Here is a 17,033-nt window from a genome sequence, read left to right as displayed (position 1 = left end):
CTTTGGCTTCCAGCCTGAGAGGACGGAAGGGCTCAGTGTTTTGAGTGAATAACTGCAGAACATGCGCAATAGTTTCTTCACATTTTATTCACAGAAATATAAAGTAGTATGTCAAGTACATCACTTTGTACAAAATTGTACAGACTCTTCAAAACTCAGTCAGACAACAGAAAACTTTAAGAAGTGTTAAGAAAATAAAAGGGAAGCATGAGCAATCTGTGATATGGGCTCTTGCAAAGGACGGGTTTTACTGAGGCTGTTTCATCAAGAGGAATCAATCAATTGTACATAAATAAGACTTGATAGGAAAAATGTAATTTACAATCTATTCATGGTTTAGGAATAAATATGTTTCAAAAATAGGATTCAAATTGGCACATGAAACGCTCCGTCCGCTCCTCCGAACGGAAATGTCTCCCACACGGCTAAATGGCCACGCTTGAAAAGACAGACGTTGAATCTTGATATGTTTTTTTCCGACGTAACAAAAGTGTTGCATATGTTTGAAATACAGTTGCTGAAAACATTTCTGTTCATGTTTTCAGGTGTGCCTACCATGCAGTTTGACATTTTGGACACTTATGCTGAGGACGACACCAGTACAATAAATGTGAAGCTACAACTTGCAGCCTGAGGGTTTAGCTCGGCACAAAGACCGAAAGTTTTAATAAAATGCGCCCACTGGCATATCTAAAGCTGGCTAATAAGCACTCTGCCTCCCTGAGCTTTCTCTCAGGGACCTTCCTGAGCCGCCTCCCACGCGGTGGACGAGACGGACCCAGGCGTGACAGCTGTATCCTGCTGTTTCTAGTCGTTGTGCTCAGATAAGCTGACCATCTGCTGGCAGGATAGCTTCATATTTACTACCAACACGCAAGTAGTATTGATTTGCTGAATGGATTTCTGGGCAAGAATGTGTATTTACCAAAATGTCCAACGATTACTTTAGGATACTGTTTTGGGTTCTAATGAATGTGCAGGACAATCGCGTAAATTCTTACAGTAACGTGAATATTTTGCAGTGCGAAATTTATTTTAGTTTTTGATTTATCAACTTACAAAGTTTGACCTCATTACTCTGTCAGCGAAAAGTAAAGCAGCATTGTCACATCTTCTCATTCAAGAATGGCCATCTAGATCCCGTTAGCTCACCGCTGAAGTCTGCACAAACAGCACACAATACTGCCACCACCCCAAAAAAACAAGTCCCCCCAGTAGCCTAAATGCTGGATTTGGATTTACTAATAACTTCAAGGCATTACTTCAAAGTGAACTATAGTAACAGCATATCTAATCTACAGGTTATTGATATGATAAGCTTCAATACAGAACCAGCACCAGAAGGAGGGACCTCGAAAAACCACGGTTTAAAAACACTACTGCAGCACACGATCATTGAAAAATATTTTGACTCTATTACACCACCACGCACTCATAGAAGTAGCCCAGTATGACACAAAACGGGAGCCACCTGGACATATTCATACACACTGAACTTGTGTTGTTCATCCTCCACATCAACACTTTTAAACTGATTTCTACCACAACATATGACCCCTTGTGTGTGTGTGTGTGTGTGTGTGTGTGTGTGTTGCAGCCACCAATAAAACTGTGAGAACCAAACTGTTTTGGTACGCAAAGAAATGCATGTTCAGTGTCTTTTACGCGGAAAATGGCGGTAAAGTGATCACCTGCATTCATTTGTTTGGGCCTTTGTGATTGTGCCAGATGTTAACACCATCCTCCTTGTCGCCATGGGCAACAATCTATTCAGGTCCAAGGTAACTGTCAGGCACTTAGACCCTTTTGGCTGTATACAGTTTAAGAAAAACACCTCTGAGCTGACACCAACACACCCACCATGTTAGAAAGCCAGAGCGGGACTTTGTAAGGAAACCCTGCAGGGACATTTAGGATATCCGGGACAGACTCAAAGCAGATTTACAAACATTAACGGGAGGCTCTTGGGAGCCCGGAGGATCTCTGAGGGGAGGGAGTGTTTTTTCAGGGTAATTTCAAACTGTCGTTCAGTAGGGCGGTGACAGAGAATCTGCTCCCTGTGGGTAAGGGTGAACAGGAAGTGGTCAGATGTGATGAATCAAAGCCATATGACTCAACTGGACTTCCTTCCACTTCCTTTCGCTTTCGCCGCCCACTCATCTTCGCCGCTGCATTTTCCACTTTTTGTACGTTTCTTACTTCTGTTTCGCTGCTCACTCACAGTCTCAAGAGCTGGGAAACGAAGGACCGCTCTCACCTCTATTGTCAAATTAGAAACCAGGAAACTGCCTCAGAAGAAAAACAAAACAAAACAAACAAACAAAACAAGGGGCGCTGCAGTGATTTGGACCGTTTTTTAAATCATCACCTCCAATAGTGACCGCCCGGCCCGGGCCCCTCAGTAGAAAGAGTACTGGTTCTCTACTGCCCGAGCCCTGCGAGTCCCGTCGGCGTCGTGGTAGTCGTCAGATCCACCACTGGAGGCCTCCAGCAGGCGCTCAGAGCTGTTGCTCCTGCTCTGTAACCCTCCTCCTCCTCCTCCTCCAGTACCTGGGTCACTGCGGGACAGGGAGGGGAGAGCGGTGGGCGAGGAGGAGGTGCTGGAGGAGAGCGGCACATCAGGAGGGGGCCCTGCAGGCGCTGTGATCCCAGGAGGGTGGAGGGCTGGCTGGGAGGAATCCGTCCAGCAGCCTGCTTCCCTGGGTGGGGTGAGAGCCGGAGGGCCGGTCACATCTGTAGCAGATTGTGGGAAGAAGAAACACACACAATTCAGAATAAGGAGGAAGATGAATCTATGCTGCTAATAATTGCTTGTTTACACCTGCGAGCAAAAAGGCTCCTTCATGGAGCAGCATGTAAACGGAGCCGGCGCGGGCCTCCTTCAACGCAATAACACGGCCAACACTGGTGCCAAAGACTGACCATCAGTGAAGCTTTTCACGCCCCGAATGAAACCCTCCCTCTATGCGGCTATGTGTAAGGGGGCGAGTGCGTGAGTGCGTGTAGGCCTGGCGTTGGAGGAAACAGAGGGCCTCTTTGTGACCACCAGGGTGAGTTGGGGCCGGAGTCTCGGGCTGCATACAAAACTCCTGCTGGTATAATCGCCCCCTCACTCTCCTGTACAGGAGAGCATTCATCCCATGCCAGAGGGCAGAGGGCAGGGGCAGTAGATCTCATTATCTGGGAGTTCCTTAGGATTTGAGGAAGACTTGTCAAGTTTACTTTTTCTTTGAAACAGATATCTTTACTTTGAAATGTGTGTGCTTATGTAAACGATGGTATCACATCATCTTTTAAAATACTTAAATTGATATTGGCTAAAGAAAATCAGTTTCTGTAGGTATGTATTTTCTAATTGTATAGAAATGAGACTAATTCCAATTCAGCGAGGTCTCATCAGACAATATGCATTCAAATAAAACACCTATATTGTGTGTTCAGGAACTTTCATTTAATTCTGAATGAAGAGTTTTCCTTTGTGTCGTACCTGTGCCGCAGCTTCGCTGCACTTGTACGTAGGAGCGCAACGTGATGTCAGCAGAGCCTCCGGACTCAAGGGGGATGGGGTGAGCGTGGAAGTGTCTCAACATGTCCGACACGGTGTGGAACCACAAGTGGTGGACGTGGCACTGCCCGTTTTCATTCACTGAGAGGCGTAAATGCTGGGGGGAGAGAACGGAGGGATGGGAGATAGGACGGTAACTTTGAGTGAGCAAAGTTTGCAATACAGGTAATAAAAGGGGTGCAAAAGTAGAAAAAAATGAGAAGAAAACTGTTGCACGCCTTAAACAGATAGATCAAGACAAAGGTCAGGTAATTTATCTGAAAGGCGTCTCGCTGTGGGAGCAGAGCGACAGAACCGGAGGAAGAGGCTGCAGCCGACACTTCCCTCACACTTCCTTCACACTGCAGGATGTCATGGGCAGGGATTGAGTTACGTAAGAGAACACAAAATGTTGACATTGCTGCATCTTTTCCCGGGTTTGGATTACTACGTATGCTGTGAGCCGTCTTCAGATCCAGGGGGAGAACTGTTTCTAACTTAAGAAAATTCTTGTTTTTACTTGAAAACTGTAAAAAACTAAAAACATTTGTCCGGTTGCAACTTCTCGATTGTCCCAAATGAATCAATTAAATTTCATATCAATACATTTCTTCTTTTTTAAATAAAAAATAAGCCAAATTAATGGCTTACATGTTTTTTTACTTTCCATGGACTAATTTGAATACAAACCAAAGACAACTGACGAAACATTTACAAATAACAAAACTAATAGTTCCCTCCCTAAATCTAAACATAAATAACACACCATTAATCAAGTTTAACATCTCGTAGTAATACGATTTCTTCTTTCTTTTATCTCCTCACCTTAGCTTTGCCCTGAAAGTTGAAGGTGAGAACGTACTCGCCGGGCCGCGTCTCGCTCTGACGAATCACAAAGAGCCCGTGACTTCTGGCCCCGCCCGCCAGCACCAACTGAGCGGCGCGCACGCGGGACAGCGTACCGTGGAACCACGGGTAACCCGCCAGGCTGGCGTCGCCATCGGACTCTTTCACTCCTTCACCGCCACCTGGATCAAAGCCAATCAGTGTTCTCAGTATCCTCCTGCTTTTCATTAGTGTTTTTGAGTTGGATAGCGGACGCTTTGACGTTCCTTGTCTGCCGAGAAAAGCAAATGCTGGTAGTTTCCCACCTGCAGAGGAGTTGGAGGCCTGAGCCTCGGGGGACTGCAGGAAGCGCTCCAAAGGCATGTGGGACGGGTGCTGGGTGAAGGGGGGTTCCCTGCAACGCAACATGGGTGCGCCGTAATGCTCTGCTGCTGCAGCACACGTCCTCTCCGGAGCACGATACACACCTGAGCATATTGTTGGGCGGTTTTTTAACAAAACGCACGCGGATCAAAAGATTTGAATGGTATGAAAGCTGGTTGCTGCAGAGGCACAGAAAATAGTCTTTGCTCACCCTCGGACAGCAGCTCGCAGCTGCAGGAGGCCACCATGGAGCAGTCTTTGGAGGCCTGGCCATTAGGACACGACGCCAGCTCGATGTCGTCGCCGCTGTCACTGCACACGAGCAGGCAAGTCAGGGGGAGCGCAAGAGTGTGTACACACATGCACACAAACGTGCAAAACGAATCTGACACACGTCCAAATCTGGCAAACAAGGACACCAATGTTCTCTATGTCTACGTCCCGAGCTGCACCGACCCCAGGAAATCGAGAAGCAATGTCAGTGGCGCAAACTCGCCCATGTTTTTGCAAAAGCAACCTGTCAAAAAGTCCACCGATTTAATGATTAACGACTGTGTGTGTTCCCCGTTTCCTGTCCACCATTCCCACTCACTCCTTCCCTCCATCCTTCTCTTCCCTCAAGGCAGCTAACAGCAAATATTTATTTGGTGGTTTACCCCGGGTCTATGCAGTCCTGGATGTCAGCGACCCAGGAGTTTTTCTGAAGCGAGTCGATGGTTTCCAGGATGTACTCTCCCCCATTTTCCACCTGTGGAAGCAGCCAAACACTGAAGTCACACACTGAGCTTTATACAGTCAAAGGGGAGGGGGGGGGTAGGGCTTATTTTCCAACAACCTGTTTTTCTACAGAATCATATCTGAATCTGAGGCAGGTGCACATGTGTTAATGTGGTCAGAAAACGGTTGTAGTTTCTACCTTAAGAACAAAAGTGTTGTCTTTGTCGGGCATCTCCAGCGGCATGGTGGTCCTCACCTCCACGATGGCCGTCAGAGGGATGCTCACTTTGGGCTTCGAGGACTAAAGTGAGAATCCAAACATATACAAAATAAAATCTCACATTTATGTTTACTGTTTGATTTGAATCTGTATTGTTTATTTTTTTAACCTTGATCGCTTATAAAGTCATAGAATTGAAATTGAATCAGGCAACACTTGATTTAAATGATTTGTACAATTTCTTAGGAGTTAAAGGGGTCCAAAGCTAAAAATGTTAAATGACTGTAATGTGCTGCTTCTGCCTGCATATCACAGATACGTTTACCATAACTAAACTAAACTAAATGTGTATTACTCCCTGTGTGGCACTGTAATCTTCCACATGTGTAATATCGCCCAAATGCATAGTTTGTAATTATGAACAGTCCAAAGTTAAATTAAACCCTCCTTTACATCCTGCAAGAGGCAATCATTTATAAACATCAAGCTTTTAGTTAGTGGTGCAGATTTAAATAGTTCCACTTCCCCCTCTGTCTTTAGTGAGAAACACACCCAACTTCTCCAGAACTTCAAACAATAATTAAGGGGCAACATGGAGTCTGAATCTATGGTACAACATGTAAAAGCAATGAACGGCATCCCCAAAATATCTTAAATAACTCATTTAAATATTACATAAAATTGCGAAAGGGGAAAAAATGTACCCACTAAATCAGTTTTAGACTTATTTCTGACTGCATTTCACTTCTCAGCAATTATTCCTGCTGACTTAAAACAACATAAAACCGTCTACAAGCAAACATCCTGGCCTCAGTGACCTGTACAGAGAGTTGCATCTAGAAGATAATCTTAACATGTCCCGTGAGTGTGTTTGAGTTGGTGAGCATCTGTGTGTGTGTGTGTGTTAGGAGGGGCAGAGCGAAACGGAGGCTGACTGATGGTCTGGCGGAGGCTTATCAGCTGATCTGTCTGGAGGAACACTCTTCTCATCTCTGTCTGCCTGTGCAGTTGGCTGCCATCCACACCCGCAATTCCTTTGCCTGGATCAGATGTCAAAAACCACTTCCTGTATTAAACCATTTGACCATTTCCTGTACGTCTCTACCACCCAATCTCAGTGGGAAGTGTCTGATGAAATGTTAAGAGTGAGCAAACCAGTTTTAACCAGAGACATAAACATGACATAAATCTAATAGCCTGACAGGACACACGTGCAGTTAGTGTGGTCAGTCTTTTTTATCCTTGCCGTGGCTCTATTTGATGCATAATCTTCCAAAATAAAAAATAAAAAATCTCAGCAATGGATACCTCCAAAACCTGGAGAAAACACAACAAGCAACAAAACCACAGCATTGAAGCCGTGCGAGGGGTGGGAGGGTCGTCCTGAGGCCTTCTGCTGTGTCATAATGCAGGCGGCCGGCGTGCGGCAGCGTGCAAACACACCCAGCAGCCGGCAGATTGATGCCCCTGACGGGGCTTGAACCGCGGCCAGTCAGCCAGGAGCGGGCTGGATTGAGATTTTATTAGTCAGTTTATTCTTTCCAACACCACTCTGCACTGTTATGATTTGTAAGACTCAAATAAGACGGCAACGATAAAAGACGACCTGTCGAGATGTGTGTGTGTGTGTGTGTGTGTGTGCGCGCGCGGGTTTAATTAATGTGTCACTTCGCCTGCAACCGCTGCCCTGAAGTTCCTCCTAATCTCAGTTGATAATAATTTCCCCACGTGTAGAAGTTAATAGAATTTAACAGATGAAACTGCTGAAGCACATTAAATGACATGATGCCCCTGTGGCTCTCTCTGAGTTTGGCAGAGTTTTTGAGTGACTGAAAAAAAAATATTTGGGTTGCTATTTTTAGTTTGTCACTGCAGACAGTTCGCCAAAGACGAGGAGCAAATCAATATTTATTTTTTGCACGTGAAAGGAAATCTTTGCAATCTGTTGCCTCATGTTGAAATCAATGAAACAGCTTCCTCTCTCTATCTCTCAAATGTCCCCCTCCCACACCTGCCCCCCACCTGTCCTTACCCCCCCCCCTCTCTCCACAGGCTTATCCCACATTCCCACCAGCCATGATCAAAGGACAGTGGCAGATTTGCACACACTCAGCTGCACAGCCTCGTGGTCCTCTTAAGGTCAGGGGCAATGATCTGGAAATACCATATTCACGTGGCCCTTTCCACTTCTCGCAGGGTCAAAAGCGCTGGATTCTCAGGCTACATTTAAATCCGGGATGAACAAATGGCTACAAGATTATCATTTTAAAGAATTATTAACGCATTTACAATCTTTTAAATCAATTATTATGCATACATTGACTCGTCTTGAAGAGCTGAAAATTCTCTTGTCCCTTTTAAATGGGAGCTTGCACCTGTATTTTTCTCTTTGTTGCAATGACAGTGGTTCTGTTGGTATTGTCAAGGTCACATGTTAAAAACGTGTTTTTTGATCAAATCCTCCATCGACCAACTAACTCTTTCAGCACTAGACCCTCATTCTCCTGCTTGTGTTTGTGTACCTTTGGTGGAACGTAGAACTCCAGCAGGAACCTTTCACCCCCTTCTTCCCTCCTCGTCTTCCTCAGCAGAAGGCGGCACTTCTGCCACTGTGCAGCGCCCACGCAGTTTGTGTCATCAGCCACCATGTATCTCAGCGCTCCCTCCCGCTGGATCTCCAGCATCTCTGCCTTGTGGCCCTGGGAGCCTCTGGGGAGCCGCAGCTTTTGGGACCATTTCTCCCCCCCTGCAGCCTCCCCTCCTCCTCCTCCTCCTCCTCCTCCTCCTACTCCCACTCCTCCCACTCCTCCACCGTTAGCCCTCCTGGCTCCAGAGGGCCCGTCGGGTTCGGGGGAGGCCCGCCTGTGCCACATCTCCTTCACCCCGTCCACCACACAGAGGCTCATGTTCCTCAGGGAGAAGCCCTTCTTGAAGCGAGCCTTTGGGTGACTGACCGACACGTCCTCCGAGCTGCGCGACTGTCCCAGAGCAGACACTTTGTGGGTCGGCTGGGGGCCTCGGGAGGCATCCATCCCTCCCCCCCCACTGTCCATGCTATCCAAGGATTCACTCGAAGCCCCGGCGTCCTTGCGTCGCTGGTACAGGTCCTGACCGTAGGACAGCGGGCAGCCCTGGATCCCCAGGAAAGGAACGATGCTGTACTTGGTCGCTGCGCTGGAGCCGTCCTCCCCCGGCGAGGACGCCTGGATCTCCCGGGCCTGGGTCAGCGCTGCCGAGAAGCACTCCAGGAAGTGGTGGGCAAAGTGCTGCGAGAAGCTGGCATCGGCGCCGGGCGAGTCGTAGCACGGGTTCTCCAACAGGAAGCGCTGGAACTTGTCCGCGAAGTCTGCAGCGGAGGCTCGAGCGTGGAGCTCACAGAACTCTCGCCAGTCTGGCAGTGGGCACGAGGAGGAGAGCTCCGGGCTACCGGGCACCGCCGCGCCGTTCATCACTGGGCCATGCCAACCCACGAGGAGAGGCTGTGGGGGGGAGGAAGAGGAGCGCAGGGTCAGTGTGTAGGATGGAGATGTGTCTGTCTGTCAAACAGTATTTATAAACAGCTCAACAGATTCAACGCGACAAGATATCAGAGAGACATTCCCGGGAAAGCTTGGGTATTAATCATTTAAGAGGCTGAGGTTTGTGACAAGCATTATCTGATCCAGCAACTCCTCTCCATGGCCCATCTATCTCACTCACTGTTGTTTTTTCACATAATGAGTGGGTTTTTTTAAGATCTTTTATCCACTCATCCTTGCATTCCTTTGCTCCCTAGCATGCGTGTGTGTGTGAGCGTGTGTGTGTGTTTGTGTGTGTTTGTATGACTCAGTCGCCAGCGCTGCCTCTCTCTCTTTGGTCCGATCGGTGCCAAACCACATCACATCCCCAACATCACTCTTCTCTCCGGTTTTACCACCGTTGTGTCAGCAGCAACATCCAAAGCCAGATTTCACCCTCCTTCTTCACCTCAGCACATGACCTATACGGGACTAGTGAATGGCAGCGAACGGTCACACATCAAGCAGATAAATGGATATTGTCGGACTGGGTGGCAAACCAGGGAGTGGCACACAGGCCCTAAGCTGCGAAGGCTCTTTGGCTTTCTGCAATAAACGAATCATCAATACATTCGTGCATTTAAACGGCAAAGTTCCCTGGGATTTTTTCCTGCAAACAGCGTTATTGTCATTTGAAAAGGGCATCCGCGTGGGTCGTGTTTTCATAAAGGATTAGTGCAACAAAAAAAAGAGAAATAAGTCTGTCAGAGATTTTTTAACAACGAGCCATCTCGCTCTTTCATTTCCTCTTCTTTCGTTCTCCCACAGTTTAGACGAAACAACATGCCAGATCAGAGAGAGGATAACGATAAGGGGAAGTACACAGGAGTCCCAGCTCTTTGAAAAAACATCTTGTATAACGGTGTCAGGATTTCAGAGGAATGTTCTGACGGATATAGACACTAGAAAGGAAAGGAAAGGGTTGGATTAAGAGAAAAAGAATGAAAAGAACAGCAAAAGAAATGCGTGGATATCCCAGAGGATTATGAAGTGCCGATACTTAAGTCACTTAGCTTCATCTTATTTCATCTACTGTGCAGCAGTGGGTGGTCGGGGTCCTGAAACTAAGCTGTTTTGATTGAAGGCCCAACAGTACCGTGTTGTTGTTGTTATTGTGGTTTTCTCTCATGTTCTGCCACCCGGGCTGAAGCAGCAAAAGGTCCCGAGATGGGAAAGCTTTCCTAACCTGTCGCCTGGCGACAAAGATGCATCTTGACAGGCTTGTGAAGGCAAATGAGAATGAGACAGGATGTTTTAATAAATGACGGAGAGAAAAAGAACTGAGCAGATCATCACAAAAGCTAAATATGCTGTTAATAACCTTATAATATAACATATTAATGAATATGTAAATGGAAAGTATTTACTAAGCATTAATAGCAATTTTTTTGGTCAACATTTGAAGCAGCAGAAAACCAAGAGGGCTAATGAACCAAATTTAGAATAGAACAATGGTCTGGCTTCCATTGTGAGTGTGTGTTTTTGTGTGTCTGTGTTGAGGTGTGTGCTGTGTGAGGAAATCAATATCCATTCAGCTATTTAAAAACCTGCACCGGGCCAACTTTCCACTTATTCAGCAGAAAAACAACAACACACAGTGAGGTGCATTTCTCAAAACTCCCATGCTCCTGCAAAGATGAGGATGTGTCTCTCTAGGATACTGATTGCGCTCATGCACGTGCTCAGAAACACACACGGACACACACACACACACACACACAAACCTTCACTCACTGAGTCAGCATGAAACTTAAGCCATGAGACGCGGGAGGAAGTGGACAGCATTACGTATTTTTGAGGCTCAGCAGACTGAAGCTGACTACTTACTGCAAAGTACACAGGAGTGAAAAAAGATCGGTTGAGGACAAAGAGGGAGAGGGTGGCGGAAATCACAACGCAGAGCCGAGCATTTACTGCAGAAAAGGGCTGCATACACACGTATGCGTCGTTATGACAATCAAATATCCTCATCAGGCACAGCGGGCATTTTACTTTTACTCTTCACCTTCTCTAACTTGCAATAACCATTCATCATTTTCTCAACAGCCCTTTGAAATCTTTTCCTCAGTTGGGTGTTGTTTCCATGACCACCCAACGGTGTACCAGTGATGCTGGGAAACAAGCGGAGGTCAGGGTTTTCAGTTCAATGTTGACTTATTCTTCAAGTCTGCATTTGAAGTTGTGCTTCTGTCCTCCTGATAGATCAAAGTCTGGGATTTACTCTCTTTTTCGTTGGCTTTTTGGTCTGAGGGAGATTTGGCCTATTTCTGCAAGATTCTCCTCCTTAACTGCGTCTCTCTGTTGTATGATGTTTAGCAAGTATTAGACTCAAAAAAAGTCTTTGTTTACATTTACCCACGTAAGGTCTTTTACACTGCTGTCTTTTGTAAAGAATATTTCCCCACACCAGCTGCTAAAACAATCAGTGAGTGTGCGGAGGTGGAGGAGACAAGGGGAGACAGACTGTAGGACGAGGGGGAGCCGAGGCACCGTGTGGACTCTCACGTCTCCACGACTCCCCCCGGTCTGTAAAAGCTCCATTGATGGACCTGAAGAGAGAGAGCAGAGTCGAGGGGACTCTAAAAATGTTCACCTCCATCCTTCAGGCTTCGCAAGCCCCCCCCCCCCCTCCCTCCCTCCCTCGTGCACCTCGTCGGGCTGATGTCTCTGTCAGATGGTGGGGAGTTCTGTCTGTAACAGTAAACTGAGTGTGGAGGAGAGGGGAAGGAACATCGCATCGCACGGAGAAGCAATCAGCTGCAGCCTGCAAAACACATCGTAGCAGATCCAGGTCCACTGCGTGTGCTTTAGGGGGGGGGGCCTCACAGGACACAGCTAAGCAGAGACAAGCTACGAAGCGACTGAGGAAACGATGCCGCAGCCAAGTGTAACGGATGTACAAGGGTTTGTGTTTTTAAAAGCTGTGTGTACACATACCTCCGCGCGCTCGCCGACACGTAAACACGGTATACGTAGTTTAACAGAGTCCTGCATCCAAACACACTCGTGGCTGTGGGACCAGATTCATGCCAGCAGCGAGCCCTCAGTGATTGGCTGATGAGGATGGTTGGCGATGTCGTGCAGAGCGCACAGCTAGCAGCGCTCTCAGTGTGCGACAGCCTTGTGAGAGCACAGCTATCTCCGTCGTGTGCTCTTTTCATAGTCGGAAATGTTGGGGCAGCTCGATGTGGATGGATGACTTTTGGGGATATGAGATGTTTTTTATGCACGCGGGACTTAAAATCACAGCAAAACAGCCCTGTTGTAAATGCATTCAAAAAGTAGTTAGTAAATAGTTGAAGTACTTTATATTTATATTTCTTCTGTTTTGCACAGGTAAATATTTCCTATTTTTCTTACTTCATATAATTCAAAATGTTTAAAAAAAAATTGAACGCCATTTGAAATTGTGTTAACTCCATTAATCGATAATGAAAATGAACATCAGCTAAAGACCTATTTGCAACTTATAATTGTAAATTGGGCTGATTGACGTTAAACAGAAATCAAATAAAGGGTATCACAAGTTCTCAGAGCCAACGACGATATCTTTTCTTAATCAAATCCAAAGATATTCCCTTTGAAAGGAGACAAAGCTAAAAGGAAAACAGAAAAGAAAGGCTGGTGGAGGTGGGTGGATAAAGCAGGAGATGGAGACACCAGATAACGCTGGAAGGGGATCAGACGCGGCAGCCGGAGGAAGAGCAGAAGCAGGGGTCATTAGTGATACTTTTCCTTTCCATCATTTTGATTGGCTCACTTGGCAGCAGCCGGTCAGTGACCTTTGACCCCGACCCCTGATAACCTCGTCCCTGTCTGATTCAACCTGAATGTAGCCTGGAGATTCTGAATGAGTCCCGGAGCACTTCAGGATCGACTGCCCTGATGAAAGGTAGACACTCCTGATCCAGACACTGATACACACGGCTGCATAAAGCGTGTCCGTGTCTGTGTGTGTGTGTGTGTGTCTATGATGTCAGTCTGTGAAAGTATGTGTGTGTGTGTGTGTGTGTGTGTGTGTGTGTGTAGATGCAGGCAGATGCAAATAAAACAGACCTGATGAGAAGTTCACCAGTTTGCTTCATAATATGGTTAGCAGGGCCTCATCATGTCTTCTGTACCATCGCTCTGTCTCTCTCTCTCTCGCTTCTGGCTTTTTCCGTGAGTAGCGACAACGTAAATATTGAGAGAGCTCAGCCATCCATATGGCGGCCAGTGATAAAGGACGGAGTGCGTGGGAGACGCGCATTCCGTCACCGACTGCCATTTCCTGTCTCTCACCCACCGGGTCTAACTGATCTCACAGATGACCGCAGGCCTCTCGCCGGGGAGAAATACGGCACAACCTGTGTGTGAGCATCAAGTGTGTCGGTTAATCCAACAGATGGGTTTTAATGTTTATCAATTCAGTGACGCTGATGCAAAAAACAGCCTGATAATAAAAACTGAGGGTATGACTCAATGTAACATCACTTTTTTGGCTGTTGTTGATTTTTGTTGACCACAATCCATATGTCAACGATTTGATGATTGGTTTGCTGTGCAAAATGTCAGAAAGGGAAATTTGGTTTTTAATGTTAACCCCAAATAGTTTCATTAATTTCATTGATTTTTTGTTTTTAGTCAGAATATCACATTGACAGTAGCATTGCATTCCAATATTAGAATATATAGGCTACCCCTAAAATATGACATAAACATCCATTATGACAAATAATATAGAATATAGTTATAGAATAAGAAAAAGAATAAACAATATTCTTATTATTCTTTGATTTGGTGCCCATAGCAGGAGCCTATCAGAGAAGCAGACTACGTGACTGTGAAGTAGAGGCCCGTATAATAATAATCCTTTCCCTTATTAGGCTTCATATCTACCGACTCTCTGGTGAAGCCAATAAACAGACACTCGAGAGGAAGTCAATAACAGGCCTGAAACCGGGCCACCGCGGGCCCGCGGAGCCTCTTCGCAGCCGGCGGTGGGTCGCTGTGCAGGCTGCGTAATGGACTTCATGAATGGGAATGGCTGACAGCTCCACGGATGAATGGGAGTCACGAGTCGGTACAGCGATGTTGGATCATCTCGAGCGGGCCCTGAACATCACATCAGCCCCCCTCCCTCACCCCTCCCCGCCCCCTGATCCGTCCTGAGACCGACCACACTGCACTCCCTCAAGGCTATTAGAGGCATTATCGGAGAAGCCCCGTTTACACCGCGACACTCGTGCACGCAGTGTGTGCGCGCGCGCGTGTGGGTGTGCGCGTATGCTCAACACCTTAAAAAAGAGCCTATTGCACTTGTTCTCTGTCATTGAAAAGACAACTCTCTCTACGCAGGATTCATCGCGGGGGGCTGGGGGGATTGGGGGGATTGGGGGGGGGGGGGGAGGGGGGTCGGTTAAACACAAGCACGCAGCAGCAGCCTCCTCCCCTGCTCACCTGGAGCTTTGTTGTTGTTGTTGTTGTTGTTGTTGTTACTCGGCCTCTTTCTCTTGACAACACCTGCACACAAAAAATCCTCCCTCAAGATGTCTCATCGCTCAATTGAGACTGAATAAGAAAGAAGACCACGCAGCGCAGCGGCTCTCACCTCAATGCGGGACGGCTTTCATGGCGGGGGGGTGGGTCTCTGAGAGGGTCCCGGTGTTGTTTCCGTGAGGGTGGCTTTCTATTTTCTGGGATCGAACATGGCTTTTTATCCGCTCTTCATGTGATCTTCTTCTGCACCCGTTTACACGCACTCCATCTCTCCTCTGCTCCTGTCTGCGGAGCGCAAGCAAGTCACAGAGAATCAGAGACCAATCGCACTTCCGGGTGTATCCTTTCAGAATAAAGTAATCAATAGGGCTTTTTTAAATCGCTTTTTTTGCTAACTTATGCTCTCTCTTGATTTCTTGTAACAAATGACATTCAGGAACGTTTCTGAGATTTGGTTACTGTTTTATATTGGTTCCTTTTTTACTAAACAGGTCAAATGAAGCATTATCTTTCCTTTTTTGATATAGTTAGTAGGACAGTGTGGACAAAAAGGCATCTTCTTATGTGGTTAATTTTATATATACACTTACGTATAATTAAGTATTGTATATAAGTATTTATATGTATTTCATAAAATACAATGTAGAGAAAGTAATTGTAAGTTACTGTTGAGGGGTTTTTCTCGGGGTTTTTAAATTAGAAATGTAGCGGATAATTCTGAGGATGTCAGAGGGCATTGTGCTGTTGTTATAATGCTGTTAGCATCAGAGTAGTTGAGTTAACTGTGCACCACTTGGAACTAGGACAGTAAAGTACATACATAACACAGGAAGGAAGGAAGGAAGGAAGGAAGAGTGGCAAGCGGAGTCCCAACAGCAATGTTTTGCCTGATTACTCCATGCTCTGTGTATCATGCTGCATGGGAAACTAAGGTAGATTTCTAACGTTTTATTGCATGTCACGTGTTACACGCATGAAATGAAATAGTTATTTGTACTCAAAAAGAGAACTACAATTTACCAAAAAAAGCACTTTAATTCTTGGTTCCTTAAAAGTTGACGTTTTAAAAATGAACCTCGCAGACAGCCATTCAGCCAGATTAGCGTGTTTGCTGAGGTAAGCTTTTATTTTGAAGGCACACTCAAACACTAGTCAAACGATGTATGTCTGCTGACCGCAGCTTCCTTCAGTGCGTGTGCGTGTGAGCGTGCGTTTCACTGATCTATGCTATTTAAATGACTGCCCTTCAAATGAGCCACGCCCTTTTATTGTTGCTATATCTATCATCACAATACGAGAGATCTAGTGTGTGTTTATGTGTGTGCGTGTATTTATGTGTGTGTGTGTGTGTGTTTATGTGTGTGCGTGTCGGTGCGCTGAACATAGATCTAAGACATTTGACCCCCCTCCCCACAGCACAGACAAATACACAGTGCCTTGAATAACACAGTAAAAAAAACAGTTTCAGTGCCAAACACACACACACGCACACACAGTTACAGTATTCACTGAATGAATGAAGCCTCCTTGTGGGTGTTTTCTCACTAATATCCCGATTTACTGAAAGTGTTAGAGGCTACGTTGTTGGCACGAATAAGACTTCTCTCCCGTGGCTCGGTGACGTTAAACTCCACTCAGGAGTCAATCCTCTCCAAGTGGATTTAATGGTGAAGCTGTGCTAAGCTAGAGTCACTCACAGAGTGATTAAGGGGCAAAAACAATAACCCGGCCCAGACACACACTGGTGGTGGCGAAGAGAGGCCGAGCATCTGAGAGTGAGAGTCTGCTCAGCTGTGCGTCTGCTCTTCAGTCCCAGCGTGTGGACCGTGATCCTCCTCTCTGAGCCGGTAAGCAGCTCTCACCGATCCATGTAACGATTAGCTGTGGAGAAATGATTAAGCAAACGCATTTGGTTTGAAACGTTGCCAGTGGTTTTCCCAGGAAGCAGCTCAGGGATTCCCAAAACCCTTCAATGTAAAAATAGATCTCCTTCAAACCAGAGGTCCCATAAATGTCTGATGAATGTGCGCTGACAATTTTTCAAAGATTTGAACACAGTTTGGAGAGTCATTGATAAATAATTTACAATAACTCATTTTCTCCGGTCGGCCCCATTTTAAACTGTAGAAAATCCATTCTAAAGAGGAGCCACAATTGTTGTTTTTACTTAATCGCTTGTGTCAATTTAAACAAGGAGCAAAAGATCTGCTTAGCGGATCAAAAAGAGACCTGGACGAGGGCTCTCTCTCTCTCTCCCTCTCTCTCTCTCTCTCTCTCTCTCTCTCTCTCTCTCTCTCTCTCTCTCGCT

At 46.3% G+C, this 17,033-nt stretch overlaps 1 protein-coding gene across 3 annotated transcripts; it reads right to left on the bottom strand.

Annotated features, from left to right (window-relative positions):
- Positions 1-69: 69 nt before the first annotated feature.
- On the bottom strand, positions 70-15,037 carry LOC119210841 (SH2B adapter protein 2). 3 transcript variants are annotated; one of them, XM_037461301.2, is made up of 10 exons: positions 14,838-15,037; positions 14,687-14,749; positions 8,213-9,169; positions 5,670-5,771; positions 5,410-5,501; positions 4,965-5,065; positions 4,696-4,857; positions 4,370-4,572; positions 3,488-3,662; positions 70-2,733 (listed from the first exon to the last, which is right to left on the bottom strand). In XM_037461301.2, the coding sequence occupies exons 3-10, from the start codon at positions 9,137-9,139 to the stop codon at positions 2,399-2,401; spliced, it is 2,097 nt and encodes a 698-aa protein (XP_037317198.2). In that variant the 5' UTR covers positions 9,140-9,169; positions 14,687-14,749; positions 14,838-15,037; the 3' UTR covers positions 70-2,398. The 3 variants fall into 3 exon arrangements, with proteins under 3 accessions (XP_037317198.2, XP_037317187.2, XP_037317209.2); XM_037461290.2 differs by lacking the exon at positions 14,687-14,749; XM_037461312.2 differs by lacking the exon at positions 14,838-15,037 and having other exon boundaries at positions 14,687-14,829.
- Between the last annotated feature and the right edge of the window lie 1,996 nt (positions 15,038-17,033).

This window comes from Pungitius pungitius, chromosome 3, assembly GCF_949316345.1.
Source record: "Pungitius pungitius chromosome 3, fPunPun2.1, whole genome shotgun sequence".
NCBI lineage: Eukaryota > Metazoa > Chordata > Actinopteri > Perciformes > Gasterosteidae > Pungitius > Pungitius pungitius.
Note: the sequence above shows the minus strand (reverse complement) of the source record. Positions and strands in the feature narration are given on the sequence as shown.